The sequence below is a fragment of the Heterocephalus glaber genome, unplaced genomic scaffold (assembly GCF_053883595.1).
Source record: "Heterocephalus glaber isolate CG9 unplaced genomic scaffold, H.glaber_assembly_v1.0 deba00001608, whole genome shotgun sequence".
In the NCBI taxonomy this organism is placed as follows: Eukaryota; Metazoa; Chordata; class Mammalia; order Rodentia; family Bathyergidae; genus Heterocephalus; species Heterocephalus glaber.
Genome location: NW_028258379.1, coordinates 41216829 through 41229896, shown reverse-complemented (window position 1 = coordinate 41229896; position 13068 = coordinate 41216829). Strand labels below are relative to the sequence as shown.

Genomic DNA, 13068 nt, shown 5'->3' with positions numbered 1-13068 from the left:
TCTCTGCAGCCACAGCCTGCCTTCGTGCCCTCTCACTTAGCGCTCACCTTCTTGCCATCCTCTGCAGCATGGATACATTCTGCGGGTGGAATGAGGTTGCAGGCTCTGGCAGTCCCTCACCCCAGGCAGAGGCCTGGATGGCCCAGGCAATGTTTGTGCCCCTCTGACAGGGCTCCCCCTGGGTGACACTGATGTGGTGCTTCCCTCTAGAAGACACCTCGGGGGACGGTGAGCTGGACCTCAGTGGCATCGACGACCTAGAAATCGACAGAGTAAGCACTGCCTCTTGCTTTCTCAGAAGTCAGGCTCTAGGGGTGGGGGGCTCCTAGCCCAAGGCCTGTTGCTGCCTCTGGCCTCTCAGGACCCAGTGGCTGGAAAGGGCAAAGGAGTGATAGGTTTCCATGTTGAACAGAGGCCTGTCCATGTTTCTCCTTCTTTTAACAATTTAAATATATAGCCAGGCAGCTCGGAATGTAGCTAAGTGGTTCTGCCCCCTGCCTCACGAGTGCATGGTCCTGAGTTCAATCCCCAGTACCAAAAATAATAGACAGATAGATAGATAGATAGCCAGCCAGCCAGCCAGCCAGGCCCAGTGTCTCATACCTGTAATCTCAGCACTTTGGGGGGCTGAAGCAGGAAGATTGCAAGCTGGGCAACTCAGAGACTCAGTGAAACCCTGTCTCAAAAGAAAACCAAAAAACGGGCTGGAGATGTAGCTCAGTGTAAAAGCGCTGGGTTCACTCCCCAGTACCACCACCACAAGAATAAGAATAACAATATATAAAGAGAAAGCTCCTTTGTTGGTGTGGGATCTTAGTGTACACTTGGAGTGCAGAAGCTCCCAGCTGAAGCTCTTCCCTGTGCCCACACAGTATATCCTGAATGAGGCAGAAGCCCGGGTGAAGGCCGAGCTGTGGATGCGGGAGAATGCTGAGTACCTGCGAGAGCAGAGGGGTAAGTGCCCTTTGCCACTTGCCTGCCTAGGGCACAGCCCTCACTGATGCAGCCCGCTTTGTCTGACTTCTAGAGAAAGAAGCGAGGATAGCGAAGGAGAAGGAGCTGGGGATCTACAAGGAGCACAAGGTAAGCACCTCCCTGCGTGCCCGGGGTCCAGCTGCCCCTATGCAACACTTGAGCAAATGGGAGGGGACGTCTCTGTAGACTGTCCCTTCCCTGCGACCCTAGGCCAGGCTGGGCAGGCAGGGGGCGGCTGTGTGCTCTAGACCCCACACAGTGCCCTGGCTGCCAGGTTGCCCCAATTTGGCCACGTGGACAGTGCAGGCTCCATCACAGATGGACCTCACACCCACATTGGGGTGAGTCCCTGACAAGGGTGTCAGAGCCTCAGAGCTAGACAGAGATCCCTGGCCTTGAGCTCCTGTGGAGAATGTGAAGGCCCCATCTCTGTCCTTTTCTCTGATGACCTGGGAAAGTCTGTGCCCTCCCTGCCATACTGGTCATTGCAGAGCCTGACTCAGCTGCTCACTTCAGAATACCCAAAGCACAGACTATGGCAGTTGGGGCCCAAGATGGCCCCCACCCAGCAGCATGTTCCGAACCCTGAGACCACCTGGGCACCCTCCTCTTCTCTCCTCAAGGGGCAGCTGTGCTGGGGTAGTCAGCGTGTGGGAAATGAGGTGGAAGGGGGCGCAGCTGGGTGTGCCCAGTGTGGCCTGAGGAGCCCTTGCTGGCTCCCGCAGGTGCTGCAGCTGCTGTATGTGGGACCAATCACAGGGTGCAGGCGATGGCCCACAGGAGGCCTCACAGTTGTGTTTCACTAAAGCCCAAGAAGTCTTGCAAGCGCCGAGAGCCCATCCAGGCCAGCAGTGCCAGGGAGGCCATCGAGAAGATGTTGGAGCAGAAAAAAATCTCCAGCAAGATCAACTATAGTGTGCTTCGAGACCTCAACAGCAAGGGTCCAGGCAGCTCCCAGAGGGACGACAAGCAGCCAGCCGAGAAGGGCAGCACCAGGAAGCTGTCATGGAGGAGAGTGGCAGCCAGCAGGAGCGGGGCTGAGCCTGGGACCAGTGTGGGGAAGAGGTACCATCCTGCTCCTTGGGCTGGCTGTCAGGGTCGGGGTGGAGGCCCAGGAGCTGTGCTCTCATCCTTCCCCACTGTGCTGGAGCTGACAGCTGTCTAGGTGTGGTGTGTGGACCATGTCCTGACTCCCCTCACTCAGCATCAGGGTCTGCCTTGTTTTGAGGAGGCCATGGGACCCCCAGTGGGATGGCCAGCCACCAGTCCACGCCCCCTCTGGTCACCTTGCCTGCCCTGCTGTAGGGAAGGGGAGCTGTCAGGTGGGTGTGGGTAGACATGGTGAGCAGGGCCACAGCAGCACCTCCTGGCAGGGCATGAGGGTCAGTCAGCAAGCAGCCATCAGGCAGTGCTGCAGCTCTCCTAACAGTGCCCTAGGCACTGCTCAGTGCATCCCTTCTGTGCAGAAGCTGGGTGTGGCGAGGATCTCTGCCCATCTTCCTTGTGGACGCTCCCCATCCCGCTCTCACCTGGTGCTCCATTTGACTCTGTCCTCCTATTCTTCCAAAGCTGAGGCTAACATCTTTCTTTTTTTTCTTTTTGGTACCGGGGATCGAACTCGGGACCTTGCACTTGCAAGGCAGGTGACGGAACCACTGAGCTAAATCCCTGGCCCATTAACATCTTTCTATGTGTCTGTTCCTGTTGTGTTCCCTTTTGCTGTTGCTAGTGGCTTTTTTCACAATACCAAAGTAGTGGTCTGTGTCAGTTTGCTTACCAGTCTGGCCTTCATGGGGCTTCTGGGATTGGTGTCATGCTCAGAAAGGCCTTTTCTGTGTCAAGTTGTAAGGAAATCTGCCATGAGTTTTCCTTCTAATAGCATTATGGTTTTATTTTTTATCTTCTAAGTTTCTGATCCATCTGGAATTTATTTTCATGAGTGTGGGGTGAGACCACGTGACTGTTCCAGTAGCTGGGCACTGACAGAACCCTGTCTCTACAAAAGCCCATCTTGGGCTGGGGATGTAGCTCAGTGGCACTGTGCCTGCCTGGCAAGCACAAGGTCCTGAGTTTGATTCCCAGTACCAGGGGAAAAAAATCCCCATCTTGGTGCTGCCAGAGGTCCCTGTGTTCATGCATGCCGTCACTGAGCTGTTGGTTGCCCTACCATGCATGATGTGGCGATGTTTAGTGGGCCAGGCCCTTAGGAAGACATTCTTTGTGGCTTGTTCATTTTCCCTAAATGAAGGATCAGGCATCCAGGCCAGGCCTTTTCCCACTGCCACTTTGCCTTGTTCAGTGGGAGTTACCGTTATGCCCCCTACCCTGGGGACACAGTTGCTCTGGAATCTCCTAGAGTCCAGGCCCCCAAGTGTGTACTTCTGGCGCAGTCTTCACGATGCCTTTAGTTGCTTCTGTATGAGAAGTAGCATTGGCCCCTCTGTCCACTGTTTCCCTGCCACGGTTTGAGTCTTTTTCCTTGGTGTTCTGACTCCCAGGTGGCTGCTCTGTCATCTGCCTGTCTGGGCATAGAAATTTCCTCAGTGGGCTTTTACATTGTCCATTTGCTCCTGGGACTGCTGTCCTGCAATTTCTCAGTGGCCAGTCTGGACACTATGTCCCAGGGCAGCCCTTCCTTACACACGTAGCAGATGGTAGAAGTGGTGGAGCTGGAAAGGTCCCAGGGCTGGGGCCCCACAGGATCCCCGCTGTTACCTCCTGTGGCCCACAGTGCTAGCTTCATCTGTCAGCTGCAGCCCCACTCTACACCTGGCCAGCCCTGTCTGAGCCAGGAGAGTGCTACCCTGTGGCAGTTCTGAGCACCTGCTTGGCAGCCCAGGTGTACACACACGTGTGTCTTCCCTGAGTGTCCCGAGCAGCTAGGACAGTTTGTGAACATCTGATCTCCTGAAGTGGGTGCAAAGCCCTAGCCCCTGTCCATGCCCACTCAGCCTGGGCAGAGAGGACCCCACGGAGCACAGGACTCCTGTGCTTCTCCACTGGCCTCACTGCAGTGCTGGCCCGACGTCAGGTTCCCAACCAGGCTGCTGCGCTAGGTCATTTGGGCCATCAGGTCTGGCCTGCTGGGCCCCCCTGGGCAGAAGGAAGGGCTTGAAGGGGGTTGATGGGCAGGGAGGGTACAGGACTGACAGCCTGGGAGACCTCCCCAGAGGGCATCTGGGATGGCCCAGGATGCAGTGGCCTTTTCCTTAGGCACCCCCTATTCATGTCACTGCCATGGAGCAGGCAAGTCTCCACCCTTAATTCCCCATGTGCCCAGGTCCCCTCAGCCCCAGGACAGCGGGGCTCTGGGTGCCCTGGCTGTCACTGTGCAGCCACACAGGACAATGCACCCTCTGATGGCACAGGAGCCTGCGCTAGGGAGTGAGGGTGCAGGAAGGTGTCCTCCTGAGGGTGGGTGCCCAGACTGGGGGCAGTTTGGACACCCTGCCTGAGTAGGTCAGGCTGCCCTTTGCCTGTCTTGCCTTTGCTGCCTTGGGGAAGCACAGGAGCAGGTATGGGGAGTAACGCTCAGTACCTGCTGGTGGAAGGGGGACTGATGGGCCCAGCAACCCCACCCCACCCCAGTTTCAGCCCACCAGGGCAGTGCCCAGGCCCCAGTGCCTGCGGTTGTCAGATGGGAAGAGGCCTGGGAGTGGCCATCACCCTGGGTCAGGTGTGTTTGTGGGACTCCACTGCAACATTTGCTGTCAGGCCCAAGAGGTTGACATCTGGAACTGTCAGGGGTTTGGGGAATGGTGTTGATAGCTGGTGGCCCCAAGTAGGCCAGAGTGATGCTGGGCAGGACTTCATTCTCTGGGTGCATGCAGATCTCCTGTGAGGCCTACTGGCCAGACTCCACCCGTGGGTCACACGAGCAGCCAGCCTAGAAAGCCCCCTGTACTTGGGGGCTCCATAGAGTCCACATTGTCCCCAGGGCTGATCCAGCATGTCAGCAGGCAGGGCTGGGCCTCAGAGTCCCACAGCAGAGGTGAGCCCAGGCCCTCCCCTGCCCACACAGCTGTGCCCCACAAGGAAGGGCTCCGTCTTCCAGCGTCTCTCCACAGGCCTAGCATCCATTTGGCCTGCACTGTGGCCAGGGTATGGGAACAAGCCTTCCCTCCCTCAATTGGATGGCCCCTCTTCCCCTCTGAAGAGCCTTGGCCTGCTCCTGTCCACTTATGGGCACCTGTGTGAGGCTATCTCTGTGCTGGGGGTCTTGGGGACGGAGCAGCCTGGTGCAGGGTGCTGCTCTGCCCCGGGGTGGGAGGCTGGGTCTTGGTGCATGCTTCTTCTCTGCCTCCCCTTCGTCCTTGGGGGCTGGCAGTGTGGGAAGAGTTGCACGGCTGCACTGTGCGGCCCCTGCCCATGGAGTTCACATTGTGTCCAGAAGTGTGGGGTAGGACAGACTGTCCAGACTCCCAGCCATGTGGCCCCTGTGGACCCATCAAGAAGGAAGCCATTGCTGTGGCTTTTGTATCTTTGTGGCACCCACACACACTGTGAGCGAGTAGCAGATGTTGATTAACACAAGACACACAACAGAGTGGACTTAGGATAGACATAGCCATGCTCCTGGGGGCAGCAACAAGGGCGACACACCGAGAATAAGCCAAGGAGGAACAAGTGGGGGCCAGGATCGACAGGCAACCTGAGGACAGGAAGAGAGAGAGATAGGGGAGGAATCTCAACAGACACCGAGGTGGACCAGGGACCCAGCGTCAGCCAGAGAGGCGGCGAGGCCAAAGACAGTACCTGCAGCCACTGGACAGACTTGTTCTGTGCCATGCAGCACCAGACCTGGGCCTCTGAGCCCTGCCTGCCGGGCATTCAGTAGGCAGGCCAGGCTGAGGCCACATTGTGTTCTCTTTCAGGTTGAGGCCTCTGGTGTCTACACAGCCAGCTAAGAAAGCAGCCATGGGAGAGGTACGTCTCTTGGTACACAGGCAGGTCCTGGGGAGGAGCTCACCACTCCTCAGCACAGGCAATCCCTGGTGCTGAGGATTCAGGCAGTTGGGTCATGAGCCTGCTGCCGGGGGCCCAGGGAAAATAGGTCCTTGTTGCCTGGGTCCTCCCCTGCAGGTCTTACGGTGCAGCCTCTGCTGCCCAGCCCCAGGAGACCACAGGGGCCAGTGGACACAGAGCCAGCCTGACCTCTGACCAGTTCAGACATAGGGCAGGAGTGCTGAGGCCCACCCAGGGCCAGCCTGCAGGGGTCAGGAGGGCAGCCTGTGTGAGGCTCCCGTCTCAGGCCGACCCTCTCCTTCCAGGCTGCATTCCCGAGCTCCCCAGCTATGGGAGCTGAGCTGGCCAGGCCAGCAGTGGTACTGGTGGAGAGCGGCCCAGTGTCCTACCACCCCGAGGAGGTGGCCGATGAGGACGATGCAGATGAGGATGATGGGGAGCCCTGTATCAGTGCCCTGAAGATGCTCGGCAGCAACGGTGGGTATACCCCATGGTTGGTGGGCGGGCACGGGAGCTAGATGGAGGACTGGGGCTTCAGAGAGATAAACACACAGACTCTCTGCCCTTGGTGAAGCCTGAGCCCAAGCCATGAGCTAGACTTCTCTGGAAGGAGGGAATTTGAACTAAGTTGGCACTATGTTGGCCACGTTGGGTCTGTAGCCCTTGCATATGGTGGAAGTAGCTGGCCTGGCTGGAGAGTGCCAACTGTGAGAGATGCAGGCTCCAGGCTCACTGGCACATGTGCTCACTTTTCACATGGGACTCATGGATGCCGAGACCCCATACTAGGCTCCCATAAACATGCAGGGACCAGAAGACCAGCATGATGCAGCCTGGGCTGGGTCCCCAGCACGTCCATTCTCCCGTGATTGTGCTTTGCAGCTTACGGCTATGATGGTGATGATGATGATGGCTACTGAGCGTGACCTCAAGACCAGCAGCATCCTGACTGGTCCCCGAGCACATCTCATGGAAGTTGGAGGGACTCCTAGGTGTGGACACCAAGATTTGGGACCAGCCAGCACCACCTGCTTGCTTGGAAGCCCTTGTCCCACAGCCACACGTGGCCTCCGTAGCACTTAAATATTGAACCATGTTTGAGCAACATAAGCAACATTTTTAATCAGCAGGGGAAGCTGGACTAACTATGTGTCTGACAGGACATGGCCAGGAAGTGCCTGAGGCCTGGGTCCCACAGTGTGGCCCAGCTTGCTGTTCCTAGCTCAGTGGAGAACCCTCAGAGGTGGGCATGGTCATGTCCCCATTGAGAGGAAACTGTGGCACAAGAGTACCTAGCCCAGCCTGCCAGTCCTGTGCTGCAGGACTCCACTCTTATCCCACAGCCCAAGGGCTCTGTGACCCCTCTGTTGGCCTCCTGGGAAGGCAGTACAGGTCAAGGCCTTGGGAAGGCAGGCATATGAGGGCGGCCAGCTGTTCCTACACTTAATGGCCACATGAGTCTGGAGCTGATTCTCAGCCTTGAGCCTCCCTCCAAGTGGCATGACCTTCCCACTACCTCTGGGGCCCCCTCGTGGCTAGACACCGTGAGGGCAGCACAGGATATGGAGTCTGAACCTGGTACTGGCCCTGCCCTATGGCCTTGGAGCCTCAAATCTGAACCAGAGCCAGGGGCAGGCAGCAGGGCATCCTGGGGCCCAGGCCTCTTCACCTGCAGGCCTCTGAACCTCACCTCCCTGGCTGTGGCCCGAGGGTCGGGAGGGCAGGGATTCCACCTGATGTGGAGCAAGGGTTCTGGCCTCCAGGTGGGCAGCTGGGTATCCTACACTGCTCTGTGGCTGGCCAGACCCCAGCCAGTGCAGAGACAGTGTGTTGGGACCTTAAGTCCCCAAGCTGCCTCCTGCCCCCTGCAGCCAACCTAGTCCCAGAGCTGCTGGCACACCAAGTGAACTGATGCAGAAAGACCTATACCTGAGCAGAAATTGGCTGAAGTGTGTCTGATTTCATGTCTGGCTCTGTGGCTGGCCTCCAACGTGGCACATCCAACCTTGTGGTTCCCAGCATGCCTTAGGAACCCTGGTGGGACAGGTGGGTGGGCAGGTCTTCTGGACCACCCTCCCACAAGAAGTCTCCATGGGAGCAGGACCTCCAGTCTTTGAGTTCCATCTGCCTGGGCTCAGGCAGGGACCCAACTGTGTCTCAGGTCAGGAGTGGAGGCTGCTCCCTCCCAGTGTGGCCCACCTTGGCCTTAGGAATGGAGAGAAGATGCTAGAATCCCCAAGACTACCCTAGGGGAAGGAGTGTCTGGGTTGCAGGACCCTGGGCCATCCCCAGACTGGCAGTTGCCGTGTGGGCATGGTAGGGGTGAGGATGGATGAGGATGTGCCTCCAGCAGAGAGCCAGAGGGTGCCAGGGAAGCGTGTGCATGCAGGGCCATTCACCAGGGCCTGAACAGTGAGAACACCCAGATTGCCTGTGTGCCACCAGGGCCGCCAAGGCTCATGTGGGTCAGGCAGGCAGGGCTCACTGTGCCTGCCCATGGGGAACCAGGGCACTGGGGCCAGGCCAGAGATGACAGCTGGGCTGGGCTAGAGAGGGCAGTTGTGGGGTGGTTTGAGGTAAGGTTGGTCTTGGAAAACCAAAATCAGGGGTCCTCTAAGGCTTGAGCAGTGGGGCACATGGAACAGTGAGGGGCATCCCAAATTTGGCTTTGGTGGACTCTCAGGCTGGGGACCCCTGCAGGGAGGGGAGGTGGGAGGGAAGGAAATGCCATCTCCTGTTCTGCACCATGGGCAACTGAGTGCTGAAGATGGATTTTCAGGACCCAAGGAGCCATGGCTAGGAAAAGTGGGTTCCCACCCTCAGCTGGAGAGGAGGGGCTGGCCTTACGCCCCACACAGGCAAGGGTGTCTGCTGAAGGCTGCTGTGGGCGAAAGGGAGGCCAGGGAGGGAGAGGTCAGCACCCTGGGAAGAGGACAGGGTGATGGGTAGGCGTCAGGCCCTCACAGGTAAACTGAGGCTTGTTACCTTGAGGGGACAGTAACACTGGGACCTGGTGCTTGGCTGCTACTGCCCCCAGCAAGGTGCCAGTGACTGTAAGTATTGGTATCTTTACAGGTACCCGGGCATCTTGGAAGAGCTGAATGTGGCAGCAGGCCCAGAGCCTGACCCCAGGATGAGGTTGGGCAGCGCCAGGCTGTGGGGCACTGGCCAGAGGCCCTGTCCAATCTGCCGTGCGTGCTGTCTTCCTGCCCCAGCTGCTCTGCCCAGCTCTGCACCCATAGGTGCAGGGGTGAGGAGGCCCCTGGGAAGAGCAGGGGCTCCTTTCTGCACATAGGTGGAGTCCTCTGGACTCCTTGGCTGTGTCCTTTCCTCCCATTGACATCCCCCCCTTCCCCAGAGAGCACAGGGCCTCATGCCCTGACCCTGCCCTCCACCAAGTTGCCCTATTGCATGGACCAAGTGGGTAGACGTGGGCACCTGGGACCACCTGACATCACTTCCTTGCCACCTTGCCCAGGCTGGCTGTGCAGCAGGGACCATGCAGGAACTTGAGAAGCAGGGAAGTTTGGGCCCTGCCACTGCTCTGGGCACACCATCCCTGCGTGCTGGTGACACCAGTTGCAGCCTCTCCCTGATGCACCCCTGAGGAAAGGCAAGGTGGGCCGGGAGGTAAGGATGTCTGGTCAGCACTCAGTGCTGCCTGCTCCGTGGGCACCCAGGCCTGACCTGAGCTGCCCAGCTGCTTGGCCTGGACTGTAGGGGCACCAGATGACAAGCGAGTAGCAGCAGCTTGGACTGGGAGTAGGGATGACCTCGGCCTCTACTACCCCACGGAGGTGCACATGCAGCCAGACACCCCTCTTTGTTGACCAGAGCAGCTGTGGAGTCAGTACTCAGTTCAGCCGTGGCAGCCTGGAGCTTGCCAGCTGAGGGAGGGGCTGCAGCCCTGCAGCGCGGGGTCTGTGAGAGACAATGGCCCCCAGAACCCCAGTGTCTTAGCCATCTTGGTCCTGTCAGCTCTGGCCTAGTCAGGCCCTCCAGTGCTGGCTTGGGTCGTGGGGAGTGGCCTCTGGTAAACCCTGATGCATCCTACAGAGCTCCACCTTTCTGTGCTGGCCCCATGTGGGCTCTGTGGCCACTGGGCCTACATGCCTCTGAGCTCCCCTGCCACATCTGGCATCTGTGGCTCTGCTGGGATGGCGGCAGCAGTGGGTGCCTTGGCCAGGGAGGGGTTCAGGCCAAGGCTGAGCCAATATCCCTGGATGACAGGGCCTCTGATGGCAAGTGGCAGTTCCAGCACAGACTGGCCATATGTGGCAGTGGCCTGGGTCTGTGCTGGGCCCCCACCGCTCCCCTTGGGCCCTCTGTCGTACTGGGCAGGTGCCTGCTCTACATGGGTGCAGGGCACATTTATTGCTTGCTCTGGCCTAGATAAGCAGCAGTGATACTGACTCGGGGTCTCCTCCTGTCTTCTGGTCTCACAGGTGAGGCTACAGAGGTCCCCCAGCAGGAAGCAGCTGCCCAGGCACCTGTCCTGAAGCGTCTTTGGGGAAGTGGGCCCCGGGGGTATGGCCTTGGCCAGGGACAGCAGGCCTACTCCTGGGCAGAGCTCTTGCTCCCTTGGGCAGGCTGGCAGGAGTTTGCATGTGAGCATGTGCACCCACAAGCACATGCATGTGCCCCCGGCAGACAGCCGGAGCCTGAGCCTCCTGGAGGGCTGACCTCACCGCAGCAAGTCGTTGCTGGCCCCCACATGCCCCCAGGTAGGCACAGCAGGAGATCCTGCTCTTCATCCTGCTGTTCATGCACACCTATGTTCCTGTGTGCATACTCCCACTTAGCTCCCTCATGTCCTCTTGCGACTCCACCCACCCATCTCCCAGTCCATGTGTGCACTGCTCCGGACACCAGGCCTCTGCTAGGCCCTTTTGCTGCCCTCTTGGCCTGTTTCTGGGGACTCTTCTGTCCCTGGCTGGCCTGGGTCTGTGCTTGCTGCCCAGGGGAAGAGTGTTTGAGTCTGGCACCTTTCTCCTCCCAGCCTCTAGGAGGTGTGGCAAGGTACCAGGCCCTTCCAGGGGAGGGGGGCTCCTGCCCGTTTCTGTGGCAGTCCACAGAGACCAGCAGATGCTGAGCACTGGCATCTCTCAGATGGCTGGGAGAAGCAAGTGCAGTGGACTGGTGGTTGAGATGTGTGCCCCCTGGTGGGCTGGACTTAGCCTCAGTCAAGGGACACCCCTTGGTACCTGTCAGGAGGGAGGGACCTGAAGACGACCACCAGGGCTTTGTCAGGGCCCCACCTCCTCTGCTGGACCCATGACCTTGGAGCCCCCAATACTGCACCCCACTGTACAACTGGCCCCATCATGCCCCAGGCCAGCAGATGGCATCCAGGACCAGCCCGAGGACAGATGACCCTTTTAGCTTCAGGCTTTGCACACTACCCCTCCCCAAGACCAGGGGCACCCACTTGATGACCAGTGCCTTCTGCATTCCCTTAGTTTTTGCACTGCAGGGTGACCTTGCTCCTTGGACACTGAGAGGGACCCATGGTGAGCCTGGAGGGGTTTCCAGGCTCTGCATGTTTGCTGAGCTCCTGTGCTGTGGCCCACTGTCCCTGCATCCTGTACTACGTGCCTGGAGGGGCTGCTGGTCCCAGGGGAGGCCTGAGCTGGGCCAGGCTGGCAAGGGTGGGGCCAGGGGTTGGCTCCAAGGCTATAGTGGTGCCTGCAGCCTGTCCAGGCCTTCAAAGGGGCCATGGGCGGTGGCAAAGGCAAGCTCTTTATGGTTTTCCTGCGGGAGAGGAACCTGGCTCAGGAAGCCATTGTCTCCACACAATGGGCCTGGCTGAGACCCACAAGGGCCAGGGCCCTGGACTGGTGGACCCAACCCTGATCTCAGCTGTTGACCCCACCTCAGTCCTCTCGATCCTGATGCTGGCCCTTCCTGATCCTCTTTCTACAGGGCCCTCACATACTACCTGCTAGGGAGGAGTCATGGTGGAATAGGGGCCCTCCCAGGGCAGCTCCAAAGGGCCCTGGTTGATGGAGTACCTGCAACTCCCCAGTCCCACTGCTCACATGGAAGCCTGCCAGGCCCAGCTGGGCAGAGATTCAGGCAGGAGGCCTGGTCATATCTGGTGGATGAGAGGTAGTGCCTGCTCTGCCAGGTGATGTGGGGAGTCCTTTGGTAGCCATGGGGCCTTTGCAGCAGCCCAGCTGAGTAACTGCTTCTCTCAATTTGGAGTTTATGGTGAACAACAATGCCAGGCACCTGCCTTGTTGAGGCCTGGACTCTAACCTGGCCTGGCTACCTGGCCCATCCCAAAGGGACAGGTGTCATGGCCTCTGCCCACAGCTTCAGCCTGGTGGAGCCCAGCTGGCTGCTGCAGGGATGTCCCTGGGTGGGAGGATATAGGTCAGACTCTGGTAGGTGGAGGTGGGTTCAGGGCCGGAGGGTGGGCAGGGCAGTGTGCATTATTCACGGGGTGAGGCCCAGAGAAAAGTCTTGGTGTGCTCCAGGGTGGAGGGGTTAACCACCGGCACCTGTGCCGCCCAGGGGAGTGGCTGGTGGCTTCAGCTGGCAGAACTGTCAATTCCTGAACAACAGAAGGGTATGACCCCATCGTGGATTGTGCTCAGTGGTGTTCTCTCCGGCAAAGCTAATGGTACATGTTGCTTAGCTATGCCATCTCCACAAGCAATGACAACAGCAGATGCAGCTGGATGATTCGCTCAAGTTTTCCCTGAGCTATGCATGTGACACGTGTGCACTTGTGAAGTAGTGACCCTGGGGATCATGGAGACAATATTAGTTTCCATAACCTGTGGTTCCTGGACTCTGACCTGGCAGGATAGAGTGGACTGCCACCCTCCCTGGGGCACCCTGAGGCCTAGCTGCCTTCACGCTCCCTGTCCCAAAAGCCCCTGACCAGAACATCCCCTCCAGCCACACGTGTCTCTTTCATTCATTCATGAATTATTCATTGCGCAAGAGAGCATATGAACAAAACCTCAGCCAAGCGCTTTCTCTGAGTCCAGGATCGTGGAGGAGGTAGCTAGGCCCTCACCCTCCCACACACGTCTTGGAGGGGAGACAGGTTCTAAACTATGCTGCTGTACACACAGATCCATGGACACGTGGAGAATCCCAGCAGACAGGGAAGTACGT

General features: G+C 58.6%; 1 protein-coding gene across 7 annotated transcripts in view; it reads left to right on the top strand.

Annotated features, from left to right (window-relative positions):
- Positions 1–7880, top strand: part of Brf1 (BRF1 general transcription factor IIIB subunit) — a 69694-nt gene extending 61814 nt beyond the window's left edge. For 5 of the 7 annotated variants that reach the window (XM_021243390.2, XM_004836828.3, XM_087195687.1 and 2 more), the window contains 7 exons: positions 211–272; positions 873–954; positions 1028–1083; positions 1784–2040; positions 5850–5901; positions 6246–6417; positions 6823–7880. In XM_021243390.2, coding sequence (XP_021099049.2) covers positions 211–272; positions 873–954; positions 1028–1083; positions 1784–2040; positions 5850–5901; positions 6246–6417; positions 6823–6860 — 719 coding nt within the window. In that variant the 3' untranslated portion in view covers positions 6861–7880. The remainder of the gene's footprint in view (positions 1–210; positions 273–872; positions 955–1027; positions 1084–1783; positions 2041–5849; positions 5902–6245; positions 6418–6822) is intronic. The other 2 variants (XM_021243387.2, XM_087195688.1) reach the window with 1 other exon arrangement.
- Positions 7881–13068: the final 5188 nt, after the last annotated feature.